This window comes from Microtus oregoni, unplaced genomic scaffold (genome assembly GCF_018167655.1).
Source record: "Microtus oregoni isolate MIOR12 unplaced genomic scaffold, Mior012 000172F_ref0000184, whole genome shotgun sequence".
NCBI lineage: Eukaryota > Metazoa > Chordata > Mammalia > Rodentia > Cricetidae > Microtus > Microtus oregoni.
In genome coordinates, this window is record NW_024544828.1 from 1232 (window position 1) to 23263 (window position 22032).

Sequence of the window (22032 nt, forward strand, 5' to 3'; positions counted from 1 at the left end):
GATTGCGTATAGAGAACCGAGATGGAGAGAAACCAGAAGCACGGCCCTGGTTAGTGGCATGGACAGCTTGCTGAGGAGAAGACTGTGTGACTTGGGGGCCCTGGTGTGGGAGAGGCATCTCCAAATGTTCTAACTTTCAGAGAGCTAAAGAAGTATGGCGCCCTCTGGGTGGAGCCAGTGCAAGAATTATAATTCAGTATTCAACCTTAGTAAATAAATATTAGAGGCATATTTCAGTAAGTTATGAAAAATATCTTCACGATATGAACTATAGAAATAAATCCAGACATGGTGATTTTTGACTGTGGCTCTCATGAGGAGGGGGCGGGGCAGGGGGGACACATGGTCCCTAAGGGATGTGCTATACTTTGGAATCTCTAGCCTGGAAGATGAGGCTAGGAGTATGTAAGGGGCAAAGGACAGATGTATAGATGTTGAGAGTTTTCCAAGCGTGTGTGTGTGTGTGTGTGTGTGTGTGCGCGCGCATATGTGTGTGCATGTGTGTGTTTATCTCAGTTGCTGTTCTAGCCCACTGATTTAAAGAAGACATTTTAAAAAGCAAAATAAAAACGTTAAGAAATTTGAAAAAAAAAATCAGAGCCCCAAAAAAGCAGGGGAAAGGAAGCGCTCTCCCTAACATCTACCACAACAGCAAAATCGTACAGCTGCACCGTCAGCAGCCTGAGGAGGCTTTTCAAAGGCAGAAACAATCCAAGATGGCTGACGTGAATCCTAGAGCATTTGAGGACAGGACACACTTACTTCCCAGGGGGAGCCACCCTTGGCCTCTGGAGACTTCTACTTGCTTTCCATTTGAAAACGTTCGTGCAGCCTAGCAGAGTAAGTGGTAAGGAACAGGGGCATCATGGGAAAGGCTGAAGGTGCCAAGGTTAGTTCCAAGCACAACGTGGGGTTCTGAGCCTGTGAGGCTTGGAGGGGAAGCTGGAGAGGGCTTGGTGACCAGGGATCAACTCTGCATTGAGCTCTATGCAGAGAAGACACGCTGCCCAGGGCTGCCATGCTTTATTCAGTTTCACATCTCAGCAACCCTGTGACTTATCTGCAAAGGGGGAAATGAGGTTTATAAGAGATTAAGTAATTTGTTTCAAAGAGGTTACCCAGTTCACAACTGTGGGTCGGGGTTTGAACACAAGCAGCTTGCAAAGGAAAAAAATCAGGGCTCCTGGTGGCTCCATTTCTTTATTCCCATACCATTCCCCCAGTCAGCTCCCTTAGCTCTAAAAACCAACCTCTCCCCAGATGCAAGGCTTTGGGCGCAGCTCCAGGCTGGGTCTCCAAGGCCCAGCACAAAGTCCCTTGCTTGTACCCCTTTCTCAATACTATCTCCCAACATTACGGTGGTGTCACTAAGATGCCTCCGTCCCCCTGTAGGTTTTTATTTGAACTCTGGCCCAAAGCCTGAAACCCGGCTGCCCATGCTGTAACCTGGTTTTGACCTCTGTCTTGTTTGGACACCGTGAGATGCCTGTCCCCAAGTGTCCCATTGCGGCTGTGTCTGCTGGACACCTGCTGCTCCCCATCCCTCGGGAGAGTGCCCAAGGGTCACAGTGTCCTCCAGCTCTCACTGCTCTTTCTCCTGACCCGACCTTTCCAGCTCTGGCAAATAGATCCGTAGCCTTGGGCTCGGCTCTGCCTCAGGGGAGAGGCCGGGGCTCAATCCCAATGCCTGTCTCTTGGGGTACCTACAGGAAGAACTCCACAGGGGCTGGCTGCCATGGCTGCTGTTGAGGTTTGTTGAGATTGTTTTTTTTTTTTTTTTTTTTTTTTTTAAGTGCTGCTCTTCAGAGCTTTCTATGTGACAGGACCTGGGTTAATCATGTAACGTGGATTCCCTCATGCACCCTCCCCACAGCCCTGTGAGCTCATTAAGGCTACTAACATGCTGGTTTGCTCTGACTCTCTATTGATTGACCCAGGAGTCAGAGACCCTGAATCAAGACAAGCAGCCCTGTCTCTAGGGCCCTTTCTCCTAGACCTGGGGTTCACTGCCCCTCTGGAGACACCATGGCTTCCGACTTTTGTTCCTCCTGTCCCTTTCCTCAAGAGCTTGGCCTCACCCACATTCCTGCCCTGATACCGTGGCCCATGGGTCTTCTCACGACTGTCTACTCGGGGCCCTGCCGTGATAGGCTCAGCTGGCTCAGATGGGACCAGCTCAGCAGATTCCTCTAGTTATTACTCAGCTGTCTGGAGCTAAGGCACATCAGTAGCTCCAGGTGAGGAGAGACGATGCTCCCTTGGCCCTGGACAGTGCAGGCCAAATTGGTCAAGGTCCCCAGTGGCTCTCATAGGATGGGGTCTCTGAGAAGCCCAAGTAGTTGAAGACCCAGCTCTCCTTGAACCTGGCTTCTGTGCTATATCAGTCTAGGCAGAAACCAGAACCCACTCTATTATGTCTTGCAGTTAGGAGGAATTTAACACAGGCGGTGGATTTTACAGGGGAAAGATACAGTCCAGCAATTAACAAGAGCATGGCATTTGAACACCTGGGACTGAGGACCCCTGAGATGAGAGACCCACTGGTGGGCAGGACTTGAAGCCAGCCAACAGACACTGGCAGCCTAGCCAGGCCTGTGCAGCGTGGCCAGGGGCCAGGAGATGGAAGCACAGGAAAGACCACCCTCTAGCAGATAACCTTCTCTGGGCAGGGGGGTTACCTTGGCTCCTCCCACCGGCCAGGGCCTCCCCTGGATCCAACCTACCAGCTGAGCAGAGGGCAAAAAGAGCCTTGGAAATGTTTCACACCTGCCAGCGCAGGAAACCAGGAAGATGGGAGCAAGCCGTTCAGCAAGCATGGCTGCAGTTTCTGCCCTCCCTGTGCCTGAGCCACTGGGAAATCAGGGATGGCCTCTATCTGCAGCCACTGTGAAGAGCTCAGACGCCACCCAGGTTCCAAAGAGACCCCAGTTCCTGAGGACTCATGACAAGCACACAGACAGGGGCTTCTACACAGGGGTGTGGCCATCCCTCCTTACTAGGCCTCCTGCACGGAGGCAAACAGGCCCTTCAACCTTGATAAACTCCCTCCATCTCTTCTCAAGCTCTCCCTCGGCAATGACAACTCTGTGGTTGAGCATAGATGAGCCGAGCGCTGGGAAAGGGGATTTATCGGTGCGCCATTCACTTTCTCAGGGAACCTTGGTGACTAGCTCTCTGTGGCCCTCACTGGTAAGTGCAAGGAGCTGACAGAAAACTGACATCAGTAGTAACCAAGAGGAATGACACCAGGGGGAACCCACACGTCCCAAAGATCCAAGGGAGAGAAATTCATGTCCAGAGAAGTCAAGACACAACCCTGTTTCTTCCGGGGAGATCCTCCACCAGGACAGTCAACCCACATTCGGTCATAGGTACAAAGGTGGGCCTGTTGTAGACCACATAGAGATTTCCATATGAAGAGGAGGGCAAGGCTGGGCATGGCAGCGCACGCCTGGAATCCCAGTGCTTCAGAGGCTGAGGAAGGAAAATTGCTGCAAGCGAGGGGCAAGCCTGGCTTAGGACAAAATGAAACAAGCAAAAGTAATAAAAGCCTAACAAAACCTCCGCCCTCTGGCTTAGTCTGAGAAGTCAGCCAGTCTGAAGCCGCCAGTGGCGCACAGATGCAGCTAGCAGCCATTGACTCGGAGCCAGGAAGCTGCAACGCTTCAGATGTGGTAGGCAGCTCCAATCCAATGCAGTCCCCACTCTTCCCTAATGTCCCGCCCCCCAGCCTTTCTCTCTGCCTCACTAGCCCAGCTACCTGCATCGGCATTTCAGTTTGAGCCCAAGAGTGCCTCCCCAAAACCTCCATTTATTAATAGAAGGGCCCTGCTGCCCCCTGGTGGTCACAATTCACATATTTTCTCCATTAGCATCAACATTCAACCATTCAAACCCTTTCTTTTTGTCTCATTTAATTCTTTTTTAAAAATTCTTTTTCAGGCCTAGGTGGTGGTGGCACACACCTCTAATCCCAGCACTCAGGAGACAGAGGCAGGTGAATCTCTGTGAGTTCGAGGCCAGCCTGGTCTACAAGAGCTAGTTCCAGAACACCTTACCCTGTCTTTAAAGAAAAAAAAAACCAAGATTTTTTTAAAAAGATTATCTCATTTAATTTTTTTAAAAAAATTTAGACTTATCTATTTTATGTGAGTGTTTTGTCTGCATATATATGTGTACCACTTGTGTGCCCTCAGATCAGGAGAGAATGTCAGATTCCTTGGACACAGACGGTTGTGAGCCACTATGTGGATGCTGGCAATCTAACTATGCAAGAACAAGTGTCCTTAACTGCTGACCCATCCAAAAAAACCTCTTTTTTAGTTATTCTTTTGGTTTTTTGTTTTATTTTTTTTTTTTTTGAGACAGGGTTTCTCTGTGTAGCGCTGGCTGTCCTGGAACTTGCTCTAGATCTCTGGGTCTCAGGCCAGCCTGGTCTACAGAGTGAGTTCCAGGGCAGCCAGAGCTGTGTAATGGAAAGACCCTGACTCAAAAGAACTAAAGAAGGAGGAGCAGGAAGAGGAAGAGAACCAAGTCCAGGGCCTAGACAGTCAACAGATGCATTTGCCATAGTCTCCATAGAATTTTATTGGGGGCCTCCAACTTGCCCAGCCTCCCCCCTAGGCCCCCAAATGACTGGGAGGTAGCAACTCCTTTCTAGGGACCCCCAGCTCTCGCCACTGGGACCTGGTTGCTAGTATGGAAAAGCTGTTTTAGAGATTCTTCTGGTAGAGCAGCTCCAAATACTTCGGACAAGGAGTAATGCAAGAACTTGGGTCCACAGCTACAGCATCTTGGGTGGCTAGGATACTGGGCAATCCATTCACTAAATTTCCTTTTGTTTTTTAAACAGTGCTGGAGATTGAACCTTGAAGGCGTAAGTCATAAACAATGCCACACCAGTTTGGAATTATGATTAATAGGGTGGTATTTATTTAAAGAGGAAAAAACTTACAGATCACCGTCAGCCCTCTGCGCAACCAGGAAGGGAGTCTAGTTGCCGGCGGAGCAGAAAGTGAAGAGAGAGAGGAGAGGGAAGTGGCCACTTTTTTAAAGGGAGAGAGACCACGCCCCAATGGGCTGGTATCTCAGCGGCGATAGGCTGGAGGAGTGGGAGGACCTCCCGTAACACCTCCCCCTTTTGTTTAAATAAGAGAGTTCTAAACCTACTATGAAATTATATACAATAAGTACAAATATCCTATTCTAACTAGCTTAGGTCTTGTATAATAAATAACTTGGTCAAGTCATGAGAGAAAGTAACTACATTTATCTAGTCTTCAACCCCATCGAAGATCTGAGAAGGGAAATAATGTTACCTGGGTAATTAGGAAGTTCAGTAAAACAACTTCCAAAACATGCAACAAATCACAGAGACAACTAGCTACCTAGGCAATCACCCAAAGTCACATTAACAGCGTTGAAGCAACCAACTTTGGCTAAGGCCTAACATAACTGACATACCATTTTCTAAGGCAAGCAACTTTTCAAAACTATCTTACCCTGTCTTGGCAGGATATGACAGTCCTGTTTTATCCATTGATGCATGCTCTGTATCTCTGTCAGTGGTTGAGGTATGGGCATTTCTTTGCCCAAACGCCAGTTCTGCCAAAAAGAAAGGCTCCAGGTGGAGTGTCTTTGGTGCTCAACATTCTCTCGGGAATAGAGTGGTGTTGCCAGGAGCAATTGTGTCTCACTACCACAAAACTCTGAGTTAGATTAAAGGCCATTTTCTACAGCTCTTTGAAGAAGTTGAAGATTATCTATCTATACTGAGTATAATCTCTATATATCTAAAGAACCTGATTAGTCTAATTATAAATGCCAAACTTAGATGACTATTAGTCTATATAATTCTCAATATCTATCTAACTTAAAGACTAAGACAATAAACGACTGTGAAACAAATGAGGACAATGACCTCCAAATATAGACAATGTACAAATATACATTGCAGTAGGTAAATAATATCAATACACAAACATTATATAAGTATCTTAATCAGAGGTAGAAATGTACACTGCAATATGGTAAATATATACAATATATATATATCAATACAATATATGTCAATACATAAAAATGTTTTAAACAGAGGTAGAAACATGCATGCATATGATAGTCAATATAATTTAACTTTGTATCAATATACAAGAATCTATACCAATATATTTGTCTAAAAACAGTAACTCACAATTACAAATCTATTATCCCATCATCCCTCTTTTTTTTTCTTCAAAATGATCCCTGAGCTTATAAAATTCCTCCCCCAACCCTCAATCGTATACTAATTATAATCAACCCCTAAATGATGTCCCTAAACCCAAGGGCAAACTTTACTGGGAGAGGGGACGTCGTCCTCTAGAATTACTTCCAGCTGTCATGGGGGCGACGTTCTTTCTGGGGATCCTGTGAAAGTAAAATGATGGTTAAATTTCAAGATCAATGTCTTTTAAAATTGCCATTAGTCTCTGAGTATTTTGTGCAGGTCTGGTCAAAATGTTGTATAAGATGTGCACCATTTCAGCTAACCAAGTTGGAACTGTCTTGTGCTGCTGGTACCCAAAGCAGGTCTTGTAGTAGCGCTATCAGTATCATGACGTCATATCAACCAGGTGGAGTTGTTGTTATGGGGCCCCATCTTCTTCCTGGAAACTTCAAATGTCACTTCAGGAAAAACTCATTGTTCATTATGAAAAACTTAGACATTGATCATATAGACATATATAGACATATATAGACATATATATATATATTCAATGAAAGACATGATAGATATATTCAATGAAAAGTATGATAGATATGAAGAAAAGCAAAGATGTTTTCTAAACTCATATTTCTTTCTGTCCCACATCATGGCTCTTGACATGAGACAGAAACTCCAGAAACTCTGGGTTTTTCTCTTACTAACAGGCTTGGAATTGGAGAGGGACTGAGCCAGAGTCCAACTTCAAAACCAGCTTTATAAATTTAGAAATATGGTTTAATATTACTTGCACAACCCATTCAGTTTTCTTGATATTTCCTACTGGGCAGGTATTTTTCCATCTGTCAGTATCCAAACATCCAGGGTCCCTTGAATTTCTCAAAGATGAGTGTTTTCCTGTGGAGATAAGAACAGAACCCTGCCCCCATTCTATATGTTTTTCTTAACACCTGTATGAATATCATCATTGTGGATGAGTTGTCATTTCTCCTTTCCAAGAGGTTTCTCCTCTTCAAATCGAAACTTTATTAATTTTGATGGTATCCACAATTTTTCTTCTCCTGTGGAAACAAGAGCAAAACCCCTTCCCCAACGTAGCACATCTCCTGGCTTCCACTGAGAGGTCAGCACATCTTTGAAATAAATCAGTTGATTTAGTTCAGCAGACTTTTCTATTATCCAATGTCTTTCTGCTGCTGTCGTTCCTTTCTCATTAGCGTTAAGAAAATTCAAGGTTAATAAAGCATTATGTAATCTATTTCTGGGGGTATTTTCGGTCCCTTTCTGTTTGTTCAGCATATCCTTTATAGTACAATTTGATCTTTCTATAACTGCCTGACCTGTAGGATTATTTGGTATACCTGTAATGTGTTTTATATTATAATAATCAAAAAAGCGTTTCATTTTCTTAGATACATATGCTGGACCATTATCTGTCTTTATTTGCGCAGGCATACCCATGATGGCCATAACTTCCAATAAATGTGTGATTACTGAATCAGCCTTTTCTGAGCTCAGGGCAGTAGCCCATTGAAAACCTGAATACGTGTCTATGGTGTGGTGTACATATTTTAATTTACCAAATTCCATAAAGTGGAACACATCTATCTGCCAGATTTCATTTCTCTTAGTGCCCTTTGGGTTACTCCCTGCAGGCAACGGTGTTTGATTATAGAAAGAACAAGTAGGACATCTCTTTATAATGTCCTTAGCTTGTTGCCAAGTAATGGAAAATTCTTTCTTTAAGCCTTTACTATTGACATGATGCTTCTTATGAAATTCCGAGGCCTGCAACACACTTCCAATCAATAATTGATCAATTTCAGCGTTGCCTTGGGCTAGAGGACCACGCAGACCTGTATGGGACCGGATGTGTGTTATGTACATCGGACAAAGCCTGTTCCTGATTATGTCTTGTACCTGGATAAACAATGAAGTCAACTCTGTGTCATCTGGTATAAATTCAGCAGTTTCAATATGCAAGATAACTCTTTCTGCATATTGTGAATCTGTAACTATATTAAGAGGTTCTTTAAAATCCCTTAGCACCTTAAGAATGGCATATAATTCTGCCTTCTGGACAGAATTATAAGGGCTTTGTTCCACCTTACTCAATTCATCTGACTTGTAACCTGCTTTCCCTGATTTATTTGCATCAGTATAGAACGTACGGGCTCCAGTTATTGGAGCATCACGTACAATTCTAGGAAGAATCCAAGAAGTTCTTTTTATGAGGTTAAGTCTACCACTTTTGGGATAGTTGCTATTAATTTCTCCCAAAAAATTAGCACAAGCTCTTTGCCACGGTTCATTGTCTTCCCATAACTTTTTTATTTCTTCAGTAGTAAAAGACACTATAATTTCTGCTGGGTCTATACCTGCTAGTTGACGAAGTCTCAGCTTACCTTTTATAATTAATTCAGAGACTTTTTCCACATAAGTTTTTAATTTTTTACTTGGTTTATTAGGTATAAATATCCACTCTAAAATAATATCTTCCCTCTGCATTAGAATCCCTGTAGGAGAAATTCTGGAAGGCAATACGACTAGGATGCAGCTAAGATTTGGGTTGACCCTATCCACATGTGCCTCCTGTAATTTTTCCTCAATCATTGTCAGTTCCTTTTCTGCTTCAGCTGTCAGTTTTCTTGGACTATTCAAATCTTTATCACCATCTAAGTTTTTGTTTAAATGAACTATTAGATCAGGTGTTATCCCAACAGCTGGTCGTAGACTGGAAATGTCTCCTAACAATCTTTGGAAGTCATTAAGAGTCTTTAACCAGTCTCTCCTAATTTGTGCCTTTTGCGTTTTAATTTTCTCTAACCCTATTCTGTAACCTAGGTAATTAATAGAATTTCCTCTTTGAATCTTTTCAGGGGCAATTTGTAATCCCCATCTAGGCAAGACTTTCTTTACTTCTTCAAACATCCTTTCTAAAGTATCTTTATTTGAATCAGATAACAAGATGTCATCCATGTAATGATAAATTATGGACTTGGGGAATTGTTTACGAATTATTTCCAATGGCTTACTTACAAAATATCGGCACAATGTAGGACTATTGAACATACCCTGTGGGAGGACAGTCCATTGATATCTCCTATTAGGCTGAGAATTATTATAAGTAGGCACTGTGAAGGCAAATTTTTCTCTATCCTTTTCTTGTAACGGTATAGTGAAAAAACAATCTTTCAAATCAATAACTATAAGAGGCCATCCTTTTGGTAACAGAGAAGGCAAAGGAATTCCAGATTGTAGTGGACCCATAGGTTGAATTACTTTGTTGACAGCTCTTAGATCTGTCACCATTCTCCATTTACCAGATTTCTTTTTTACAACAAACACAGGAGAATTCCAAGGGCTAGTTGATTCTTCAATGTGGTGAGCATCTAGTTGCTCCTGCACCAGCTGTTCCAATGTCTGTAATTTATCTTCAGCTAGAGGCCACTGTTTGATCCATATTGGCTTCTCAGTTAGCCATTTTAAAGGTAGGGCTGTTGGTACCTCTAAAGGTTTGGTATTTGCTGTATGTTCTTGTACAGCCTGAATGGCTGGTGACCTTTTTCCATAATACCTCATCATATCCTTCCCAGAATCATGAGTTCCTGGAACTACAGGAATGTTAATCTGGGTATTCCATTGCTATAGCAGGTCATGGCCCCATAAATTTATGGCAATATTGGCTATATATGGCCTTAGTCTTCCTATTTGCCCTTCGGGCCCTATGCATTCAACCCATCTTGTGCTTTGTTTTACACGAGATAGGGTTCCAATTCCCAGGAACTGAACATATACCTCTTGAAGAGGCCAATTTGGATGCCAAGATTCTGGGGTAATGATACTTACATCTGCACCTGTGTCTAATAAGCCTTCAATAAAAGTGCCATTTATACAGACTCTTAGCTTTGGTCTTTGATCATTAATAGAAGTCTGCCAAAATATACATTTACTCTGTCCTACTGGGTTTTTTGACTCATCCTCCACATGTATTTCATCATTTAGACCAGTATTACTTTTTACAGCAGAAATTGGAGCTTTTAATTTTCTTGGTGAGGCACATTCTCCACTGTGACTGGGAATGACTGGGCCACTGTTGGCTTGGGGGCCTGCGAGAGGCCCCGCAAGGAGTTTCCCGACGGTATCAGGTTGCCTTGTTTGTCTGTTGTTGACCTGCATTCGTTGGACCAATGTCGGCCTTTACCGCATCTCCTACATATACCTGAAGGCCTAGGTCTCCTATTTTTGTCATTCCCAGAGGAGATAATATTCCTAGAAATTCTGTGCCTGCAATCCCTTTTCAGATGTCCTAATTTACCACAATTAAAACACCTGGCAGTTTGATGTCTCCTCATTGCTGTGGAAATCGCTTCTTCTACCCAAGATTCATCGTTATAGCTAAACGTCTCAACATTCATCGTATGCTGAGTCCATTCATCCATAGGTGCTGATCTAGACTTTAAAGGCCCAATTATCTTTTTGCATTCTATGTTTGCATTCTCAAAAGCTAGAGATTCAAGAAGTATTCGTCTAGCTTCTGGGTCTGTTACCCCTATGTCCACAGCCTTAATTAATCTTTGCAAAAAGTCAATAAAGGGTTCTCTCTGTCCCTGCCTAATTCTGGTATATGATTCAACCCTTTTTGCTGGATCTTGTATTTTATTCCAAGCATTTAAAGCTGCTTGGTGACATAGACACAGTACTTCATCATCATAAAGAGCTTGGACCTGTGGATCAGCATATTCTCCTGCACCAAGAATTTGATCTTGGGAAACCTCGACACCTTTTGCTCTTCCTTGCTGTTCCATATGTTTGGATTCTTCTCTGAAATAAATTCCAAACATCAAGGAAGGTCCATTATCTAAAACTGCAGACACTAACTGATGGAAATCATGGAGGGTAGCTCTAGCATTAGAAGCCCAAGTCCTTATCATTTCCTTTACATATGCATTGTGCAAGCCAAAATTAACAACAGCTTGCTTAATTTCTTTTAGATCATTCATTGCTATTGGCGTCCATCTAGCTTCTCTGACTCCCTTTGAGCCTTTAGAAGTTGACGCTTTGTCAGAATTAAGTATAGGGTATGCCGCTAAAACCTTGGGTAAGCCAGTTCTAATAGCTGGTGTTGGCATTGTATCCTGTCCTTGTGCCTTATTACTCTGCTCACCAGCTCCAATTATTTCTTCAATCATTTCAAGTCTTTTTATTATTGTCTTTATTATTGTCTCTTTTGAATCCTGAATCTCCTGACCTGCATGAGTTTCTAGTAAAGATTGTATGGTTCTTAGGAGTGCCATGATCTTCCTAAATGATAGAATATGCAAAAGAATACTGAAACCTAGTAACCAGTAAATTAAGTTATCCTCATAGTCATATAAACCTTGCATGATATAACCCATTGTATTGGTAACCAGAACAGTAAAATTCGCGTTGGAAACGAAAACTGCCCATATTACCTATTATCCAGCAGGTGGCACTGTTGCCAAGTTGCGACGAAAACAGGGTCCTGTTTCAGAGTCCGCCTAGTATTTGTTAAAAACTGGAAAATGTAAGTTGCTCAACAAAGTAAATGTAATTAAATCAATTCCAGAGATGGAACCAGAAACCCAGAATCCAGGGGTAGAGAAGAGCAACCTGGAAGCCGCTTAAGCCTCCACGTGACAGAGTCACCCTGAGGGGTTGCAGCTTTCAGCAACCGCGTGCTCTGGTTCGCACCACTTAAGAGCTGTGCTTGCAAGGGAGATTTAAAAACGACTCAGAAAAGAGCAAACCACGCGGGCAGAGACTACGCGGGCCTGTGGAGTTTAAATCCACGTGGGGAGGCTAAGGCCGCTGCTGCACAGGCGGCGGCTGAGGAAGGGAGGGCTCCCGCCAAGCCGAACTCGCTGCCGGCAGCCGAGCGGGGAAAGGAGAGGTTCTAAAACCAAACGTTGGGTGCCAACTGAAGGCGTAAGTCATAAACAATGCCACACCAGTTTGGAATTATGATTAATAGGGTGGTATTTATTTAAAGAGGAAAAAACTTACAGATCACCGTCAGCCCTCTGCGCAACCAGGAAGGGAGTCTAGTTGCCGGCGGAGCAGGAAGTGAAGAGAGAGAGGAGAGGGAAGTGGCCACTTTTTTAAAGGGAGAGAGACCACGCCCCAATGGGCTGTTATCTCAGCTGCGATAGGCTGGAGGAATGGGAGGACCTCCTGTAACAGAACCTAGGGCCTTGTGCATGCTAGGCAAGCACTCTACCACCCAGCTTTATCTGTAGCTCGCTCATCTGTTTCCTTCTTGCCTCCCTCCCTCTCTGCCTCCTTCTTCCCGTCATTGAAGCACAGGCCGGCTTCTAACTCACGACCTCCACTTCATCTCCAGCATGTGCCGATCCTGTGTGCCATTGCAATGGACTCATCTGTCTTTTTAGTCATAATCCCCAAACTTAACTTTCCTGTGCAGAAATTCCTGTTCTTGGTGGTGTTAGGAATTAAATGAGAGAAGCCAGGCCTGGGGGTGTACATGTTTAATCCCAGCACTCGGGAGGCAGAAGCAGGTGAATTTCTGTGAGTTTTGGGCCAGCCTGGTCTACAAAGGACAGCCATGGGTGTTATACAGAGAAACCCTGTTTCGAATCTCCCCCCTCAAAAATAAAAATAGAGAGAGGGAGAGAGGGAAAAAAAGCTGGGTGGGCCCCCTCAAAAAAAAAAAGAGAGGGAAAAAAAGCTGGGTGGTGGTGGTGCATGCCTTTGATCCCAGCATGTGGGAAGCAAAGGCAAGTGGATCTCTGAGTTCAAGGCCAGCCTAGTGAGTTTCAGGAGAGTCAGGGCTACACAAAGAAACCCTGTCTTGAAAAATCAAAGGAAAAAATTAAACATAAATAAATTAATTAAAAACAAACGAAAAAGACAGCACATACTTTTAACCCCAGCACTCAGGAGGCAGAGGCAGGCCAGGGCTATCTGACAAGACTTAGTCTTGATAAATAAATAAAATTAAGAAAAACAAAACATCAACCTACCATAAAGACTGATTTGTGTTGGTCAACTATTTCTGAGCATGGTTGATATATCCAATGTCACTTTATTGAAGAAAATTGATTTTTCCTTCCTTCTCTTTCTCTGTCAACCAGATTTCTCTATGTAGCCCTGGTGTCTTAGAAATCACTCTCTAGACCAGGCTGGCCTCGAACTCAGAGATTCACCTCTACCTCTGCCTCCCAAACATGGTGGCATGTGCCACCACCCCTTGACTCTGATTCTCCCCTCTCTTGACAGCTGTTAATTTCAAATGGCTTCTTGGTTGGGGTGGCACCTGGCTCGAGCTTGTCCAGCCCTTGTGCCTGCTGTCACAGTCTCCGTGAGTTTGTGTGCACATCTGCCCTGATGTGTCTGTGCTGGGCTTCCCAAGAGCAGGCTTCCTCTAGCTGGAGATCTCTCTCTCATTTGGTTTCCTAATCTTGCTTCTCTTCAAGGTCCCAAATCTACCCCCATCTCTTCCTGTGAGTCCCACCATGACCACCTTAGCCCCCCAAGTCTCCCCCTTGTCTTAGCACCTCTAAGCCTGGTCCAAGCAAGTCCTATGTTGTCCGCAGTACTGAACTCTGCAGGCCCAGAGAGTTGTGTGACCCTAGTATGCCTCCAGTTAGGAGGGGATTTCCTAAAGATGGGGTTTCAGTGTTCCTGCACCTTCTGTGATGCTTATCTATGCGATATGTATTAGACACCTCTAACTTGGGGCTCATGACAGAGGCTTGCAAGGTTCTGAAACGAAGTAGCACGCTCTGTCCTTGTAAAGTGTCGTCATCTATAGGTGCATCAGGCACCTAGCCAGAGCCAGGTGATTTCCCCAAAACTGCAGCCCTGAGCATTTCACTTCTCTCCTTTAACTGCTTCAGTGGCTCCCATAGACAATCTGAAACTCTCTGCCTTGCTGGCTTGACCTGCCCCTCTCTTATTAATCATGTATACAGTGTTCCGTCTGCATGTTTGCCTACATGCCAGAAGAGGGTGCCAAATTTCATTATAGATGGTTGTGCACCACCATGTAGTTGCCGGGAATTGAACTCAGGACCTCTAGAAGAGCAATCAGTGCTCTTAACCTCTGAGGCCATCTCTCCAGGCCCCAACTAACGTATCTCTTACTGCCTCTGCCACATCCCTCCATCCCTGCATTCTGGCTCCATAGTCTTTCAGTTTTGCTAGCTGCTGCCACCTCTAGTTTTTGCATATGCTCTCCTGACCACCTAAGCTCAGGTGTTCATTGGGTCTGAGGTCATATATCACTTCCTTTAGGAAGCTTTCCTCGGTCACCAAGTCCAGGTCAGAGCTCAGCACCTCCCTTGGGCTCCAGCTTCTGCCCTATCCCTTTCCTGACACCTATACTCAGAACTGAGGGCCGACTTGTCTACCTCCCTGCCCAGACTGTGGGTTCAGAAATGACACAGTTCATCTAGCTGATGTCTTGCTGTATACCCAGCAACAATGCCCAAATCTTGGAGGCACCAAGGGTGTGCAGCCAACACACAAACACATGAATGAACAAGACACATTTTCACATCTAGCAAGAGCGGTGAATGAACGGTATACTAGCCAGCGGCAGAAAGCTCTTTATTGCCAGCCGTTCCCATCATGTGCATCACGCTAACCAAGAATTCATTCATCTCCCCTTGAATAACACAATCTCCTTGCATCCTAAACTAAGTTGGATCTCAACGGGTTAACGGATTCTGTCTTCACTTTGAGGAACAAGGATACCGTGTGAACTCCTGGGAGTTCTGTTCCATTCTTAGGCAAGTATCTTTGTGAGCGTGCACGTGACAGCCCAAGAGTGAAATAAATAAGACACAGTGCGATGGCTCTAGGCATTGGGGGCAAAAGGCACATTACACAGAGTCCCCTGGAGAAAATCCAGGCCACACTCCATCTTCTCAGCATGCCTTCTCTCACTCTCCAGTGACTTTTAATCTCACTGCTGGTCTGAGAAACCATAACCCGCATGTACTGAGTTCATTTTTATTTCCCCTTCATGAGATAGCCTTGGTCCTAAGTGTATCTCATTTTTCTCCCTTATGTATACAAGAGCATCCAATTTTGTTCAGGTCCCCTTTAATGGCACTTAATAAATACATATTCTGGGCCCTGACAGAACAGGCTGTCCTATTCCAAACTGCCTCTAAAGCTTCCTGCTTGGACAGCTAGCGTAAAGCCCAGCTGGGCAACAACCTAACTTACCCTTTCCTGCCTCTGTTTACCTCTGCGTGTCTAGGGCAGAGGTCCTGAAGGCAGCTGCCTGTGACATTCACCTGGTTACCTTCCTGAAGCCCAAGGCCATGGCCATACCCAACCTGAAGACGTCAGCTGTCTCTAGGTGGGCTCCTGGTTTGCTGCAGCGTAGAGCTACCCAGGTCATTGCAGCAAGCAGCTTGCTAAGAACCCCAGCTAGAATCTCAACATACAGTGAGCTGTCAGCCAAAATGAGTGGAAGCTGCAGGTACAGGTCCTGCTTTGCCACCTGGCTGTCCCTTCTTCCTCTTTTTACCAGGAGGCTGAGAAGGAAACAGAAGGGAAAAGTGGGCTGAGAACATCTTGGAGTGAACCCGAGATTGGGAAACGGACTGGGGAGTCTTGCTCTTGCGTCAGACAGGCTTCGTGCTTTAACAAGCTCAGGGGAGGCGCGTTGCAGATGGGATGTCTTTCTCAAGAGCCCTTCAGGAGCCAGAGCTGGCACTTGAGCTGTCAGATGTCGTCTTGAAAACACTGAAATAGCTACCTGTTTTACGCTCTGGCTCAAGAGGGTTGATCCCTAATTTGTCAGTTGTACAGAGGTCACAGTGGGTCACCTTTTTCAATCTCGGGATCTTCCAATGACTCTTGACCTAAAGAAACAGCTGAGGGACATTGTCCAGTAGTGACTATGCCCAACGCTGCCCCAGTAGGTCTGTCATCCTGGAACAGGATCTACTCTTAAGGGGCTTCTGTTTCCATCAGCTACAGACAATCACTGTGCATTTATCATGGTCCCATGAGATTATATCACCTAGTGATTTCCTAACCTTGTTTGCACACTCCTTGAGGTTAATAGAAAACAACATCCCCTAACAGGGCATGTCTCAAATGTTAATCCATGTAGACTGGACCTCAAAGCAGAGCATGGGTTTAAGAGGGCACTGTTGGCACAGACCTGAGAGGTGGTGACAGGACTGCTTCTCTACTGACCCAGGCCAGCCAAGGACTGGGCCAGCCTGACACCACTGACCATATCTGCACGGGTGTCACACTTCCTGGTTGACAAGGGGCCTCTGCATCCTCAGTCTCTTGTCCTTACTGTACCCTGTGACTTACTTCCTTCTTGGTGGAAAACTGCACTTGTATCCTATGCCTAAGACCCCACATCCACCTCACAATGGTTCTCTGCTGCTTCCAGACCCTCTGAGGCAAACCTAGGCTACCTGAGTTTCCCTGGTTCTTCAATCCAGCACTGGGAAACCAAGCTATTCCTCTCCACCAAGCCAGCAGTCACCTATCTCACAGAGCTTCCCCTGTGATTGACTGCCAAGTCCCTTTGTGGCCTAGTCCAAAGAAAACAGCAATAGGAAACACCGTTGCCATCAGCCCCACACACCCTGCTAATCCACCCTCAAATCCCCATCTTCCCTGGAACCACCTCTGGGTTTGTAGGCACATTCCAGAACTGTGCGTAGGTCATATCCATTCCCAGAGCCAGTGGAGAACCGCCTGTGCCCAGAGCTTCTCCCTGAGCAGGATTCTCCACAGTTCACTGTCTGCAGTAGCTCGATTCGAGGAAACAAGAAAGTAAAGGTAACTGGTGAGCAATGGTGGCTTCTGGCAGCACTGTGGACTACTGAGCCAGTGATGCCCACACCTGCGGCTACCTGGTACACAGGCAACATTCATCCCAGACATGAAAGAGGCAAGAGGCACAGGTGGGACCAGCTTCAAGCTGCGGCAAGTCCTAGCTAAGTCCTAGCGTGGAGGTGGCTTCTTTGCGCAGATGAGTGACAATGCCGGGACCGCCCACGTGGCCACCCACACCAGGCATTCTGTAAGGCCTCGGCACCACTTCCTCCTGCCTTCTGAATGCCCTTCTCTCCTCTCCCACCCCATTTGCTTCGCATCAAGCCTGCTAGGTCACCCAGCCTTAAAGCCTCTCCCTTTCCTTAGAAATGGGGGCTCCAAAGAGGGTGGGCTAAGAGGGCAGGCTCCAGCCCCAGGGAGCTGGGCCCGGGGTCCTGGCCAGGAAGTTGGAAGGCACGTATCCCCTCTGTCCATTCGCTTCCACCAGGCTCCATTCTGGGTTCCCCTTCTTGTCCTGGGCTTCTAGGATGGTTACAGGCTGGCCTGCCTGAAGACTCAGTTCGTGGGGGCTCCTGGCCACAAAAGGGTACGCTGCCACCACCTGAAACACACAGGACAACACGGAAATGGTCAGGATGCTGAACTCAGTCCATCAAGGGTATCGTCCTTGCACACACACACTAGTCTTTATTGCTGGCCATACATCACTTCCCAAGCACGTTCTTAGCCCCGAAGACGTTATGCCTGCTAGCACTGTGGCTAGTAATTTCTAACATTGTTCTAACAGTTTTCTAGGCTTTGGTTTTTAACAATGCCATCCCTGTAGTGGCCCCATTTTTCCCCCCAGAAATTGAGACTTAGAAAAGTCAGGAACTCACAATTATGACAATCACATAGCTAAACAGTCAGGTCTGCCTGATTTCAGAACAGGGTTTTTTTTTTGTTTTTTTTTTTTTTTTGAGATAGGGTTTCTATGTGTAACAGCCCTGGCTGTCCTGGAACTTACTTTGTAAACTAGGCTGGCCTTGAACTCTCAGAGATCTGCCGGCTTCTAGCTTCTGCCTCCCAAGTGCTCAGACTAAAAGTATGTACCACCACCACGCGGTAGAACAGGTGTACTTGAACCCCCTACAGCCACATTTGTGGGTAGCCTCAGCAGCCTCTCCCTTCGCAGATCTAGGGAGCTGGTTTATCTGTCCAGCCCAGTTTTTAACCTGGAATAGTGAGATTTGGGAGACATGACTCCTATTTAGGGGAAAAAAATTGAACATGAGAAAACAATAAGGGTGATGGTGGCACACATCTTTAATCCCAACACTCAAGGAGGCAGACCAGGTGGATCTTTGTGAGTTCAAGGCCAGCCTGGTCTACGGAGTGAGTTCCAGGTCAGCCAGAGAAACACTGTCTCAAAGGAAAAAATGGGGGGGGGGAGCATTAATCAAACTACTGTCTAACTTCCCTATGCCTCATTGCGATCATCTATCATCTACAAGTGTCAATAACAACATCCTACCCTTTAGGATGTGGGATTTCCTTCTGTATGCTGTGAATACCATTGGTTAATAAAGAAGCTGTTTTGAGCTTGTGATAGGGTAGAGCAGAGCTAGGTGATGGAAGGGGGGGAAACTAAACTGAATGCTGGGAGAAAGGAGGAGGAGTCAAGAGAAGCCATGTAGTTCCAGAGACAGACGCCAAAACTTTACCCAGTAAGCCACAGCCTCATGGAAATACACAGATAATGGAGATGGGTAATTTAAAATATGAGTTAGCATATTTTTTGCTAACTCTCTATTCCTGGAACTCTGGACCTTAGCACAGCAGGGAATCTTGCATCTACTCACACACTCACACCGTTAATCTAATCACCATTTCCTCCAGGTTGTAAACTTGTCCAGCACCTTCATTCTCATTTAGTAAGGCACCTGGCAAATGCTGAGTGAATGGGGGCCTCCTGTTTGCCCTGCTGGTGGGGGTGATGGATTAACTCCCTGGTGTTCTCATGGGAAGTCCCTCCGTCTGGGTCCCACCCCTGGCCAGGATAAGAACTCATCACTGGTTACAGCCTGACCTCACCAGGAGCAGACCCTTTAATTGTAGAGGAAAGATCCAAGCCCTAGTGTAAGCAGATGAGGGGTGGCAAGCCCTCAGCCCTCTCCCAGACTCACCTGGGTCACGGTTGGGACAGTGGGGACAGAGGGTTGGGTGGGCTCTGGAGTTGGAAGCCAGTAGTCTTCATGTGTGACTGTCTGGCCTCTGAGCTCCTTCTCACTGGGGATGATATGGCGGTACAGCTGGACCTTTCCAGCAGGCACATATCCCCGGTGTCCTAGGAAACATGGAGAAGGTTCAGTGGCTGCCAGTCAGCTTCCTAGCCTTTCAATGGTGGGGAAGGCAGTAAATACAAGTGCCTGGCTTCCCAGCATTAAAGGGACGATACAAGATCATCCGGGAACCCTGAGATCTCCCCCCACCGCCCCACCTGTATTCACTGCTCCTATCTGCTGCTGGCTCACCCCTCCAGGAACAGAGGCTTTCCACTGAAACATCTGTCATGGGCTGGCGTGACAACTGTTTCCCATTGGTGGCACTACTGCTCGTGTCCCTCTAGTGGCCACCCAGAGTAAGGCTGCTTCCCCAGCTCTCGGGACCAGGGCAGCCTTCTACTGGTGATGCTGTCCTTCTGGGCTCCTTCTGGCCAGCACCGACCCTTGCGCTGCCCAGCTGCTGTCATCGTGAACATCCATCACTTCCTGCTTCCCAGGTAAAGTTACAGTCTCAGCACCAATCTGAGGTCAGTCTGTGTCACTGTCACTACCTCTGCTTATGTAACTGAGCTCAGCCTCCCTGAGATCACCCAGGCAGGAAAACCCCGGAACCTTCCTCTAATGTCCTTATATTATATCCCCACAGATGTGTTTTTCAACCGTACCACTTTCTATTTTATTTATTTCTTAAATTTATTATTATTATTTTAGACAAAGTCTCACTGTACGGTCCCTATATCTCTCTAGACAGTCAGGCTGGCCTTGGAACTTGTGGTCATTCTCCTGCTTCTGCCTCCCCAATGCTGGGATTATAGGCATGCACCACCATACATTGCTCCACTCAATTTTTAAAAACTGGCTTGCTTTCTAAAGCTTGGCCTTATGCCATGGAGTAATATCAATACCATCATGAGCTTGTGAACTAGCTGCATTTTTTATAATACACATAAAAGTGCTTAAGTAGCTATTCTATCACTGTGGAACAGCGAAACAACTGCCTGTGGGTCTCCAACAAGAATCCTGTGCAACCCTCACGTTTACAAGACGCTGCTGGGCTATGTTGTTAGCCTGGGCTCACACTAGAGCTTCCCTTCATCCCAGTTACGCATGAACCCCAGACCTTAGCAGCACATCCCAAGGCCACAACCAGTAGAGATCTTACTGTCCCGGGCCTAAATCAGATTCTGAGAGTGCGGCTGGAATCCGATCATCCCTTCTCATCACTCATCTGTATTTTTCAAGGTACTATTCAAGTTCCTTCCACACATCGTATCACCCAATAGCATGTAAGTTCTCGAAGGCTAGTCTTGCTTGCACAGCATCCAGGAACTGGATGGGGAGTTAGCCTGAATCGCATCAGCATTTCATGTACCACTGAGTCACTGTAAGCAGATTGAGCCACTGCATCTGTCTCTGGCCTCCTGTCTCCTGAATTTGCACAGCCAGATTGGCACACAAGAGCATCCATGGCTCCCTATCAGCTGTTGGCAGCTGGCTCTCCCAAAAGGGGACGAAGAGCTTAGAGGTCCACATACCCCCTGTGTCCACCAGCCAGCGACTGCTGTTGCCTTTGGTATCCTTGTTTTGTAGAAGGGCCACAATTTGGCCCCGTGGCAGGGTCAAGTCCAGAGTCCCAGTCCCATTGATGTCGCTCGTCACCTGGTATAGCTTCCCGGGGCCGTATCGGGTCAGGAGAGCCTGAAGCTGGTATTCAGAGCCTGGGAGGAGTGGCTGAGAGAGCAGAGAACAGACACAGGAGCTTGTGATAAATGTCAAGGCTGGCGCCAGCATGACTTAAAAGCTGAGAATCTTGTTCGTTCCTACCTATCACTGAAGGGTTCATTCTGATGGGGACAACCATACCCTCTACTACATGGCTGGCTCTCAGCTTCCAATGGCATTTTAGGAGAAACTTACGAGTAATTCAAGTGTGGATATCTGTCAGTTTAGAACTGGTAGGACTGGGCCCCAAATTCTGTGCATAACCCCCAGCTACTCATTCCACAGGAAATGCCTTATCCAGGTCTTTGAACCATACCAGGTTGTGGGCTTCATGGTACATCAGGGCCTTAGTCATCTGGCTTCTTCAGAGGCCAATACAGGAGCACACTAGCCCCTGGCACACCATGGATGAAGGACAGCTAGCTGTGACTCAGAGTGTTTCCACTCCACAAGTATGGGGCACCTACTAGGTAGAAGGCACCAGAGCACTGTTTGTACAGCAAGGACACGATGCACTGGTGCAGCAAGAACATACAGCAGGGGGCGCTGGAGAGCTGGCTCGGGGGTTGAGAGCGCTGCCTGCTCTTCCAGAGGTTCTGAGTTCAATTCCCAGCAACCACGTGGTGGCTCACAACCATCTACAGTGAGATCTGGTGCCCTCTTCTGGCCTGCCAGTATATATGCAGGCAGAGCACTGTATACATAATAAATAAATAAACCTTTAAAATAAAACACACAGTAGAGTTTCGCTCAGACAGAAATTACCATCTTGCTGGAGAGAGAGAGATTTAGGATCTCAGTTTCTTCCCAAACTGCCTGGCATTTCCGTTGCTTTTCTTTTTCTTTCTTTCTTTCTTTATTTCTTTTTTTTTTTTTTTTTTTTTTTGGTTTTTCGAGACAGGGTTTCTCTGTGGCTTTGGAGCCTGTCTGTAGACCAGGCTGGTCTCAAACTCACAGAGATCCACCTGCCTCTGCCTCCCGAGTGCTGGGATTAAAGGCGTGCGCCACCATCACCCGGCTCCGTTGTTTTCCCATTCACTA

The 22032-nt window shown here is 46.1% G+C and overlaps 1 protein-coding gene across 2 annotated transcripts in view; it reads right to left on the reverse strand.

Moving 5' to 3' along the window:
• Positions 1-13026: 13026 nt before the first annotated feature.
• LOC121445296 (rho guanine nucleotide exchange factor 37-like) overlaps positions 13027-22032 on the reverse strand; it is a 41313-nt gene continuing 32307 nt past the window's right edge. For both annotated transcript variants that reach the window (XM_041647351.1, XM_041647352.1), the window contains exons 12-14: positions 20805-21000; positions 19171-19331; positions 13027-17606 (exon numbers count right to left, since the gene is read on the reverse strand). In XM_041647351.1, coding sequence (XP_041503285.1) covers positions 17397-17606; positions 19171-19331; positions 20805-21000 — 567 coding nt within the window. In that variant the 3' untranslated portion in view covers positions 13027-17396. The remainder of the gene's footprint in view (positions 17607-19170; positions 19332-20804; positions 21001-22032) is intronic.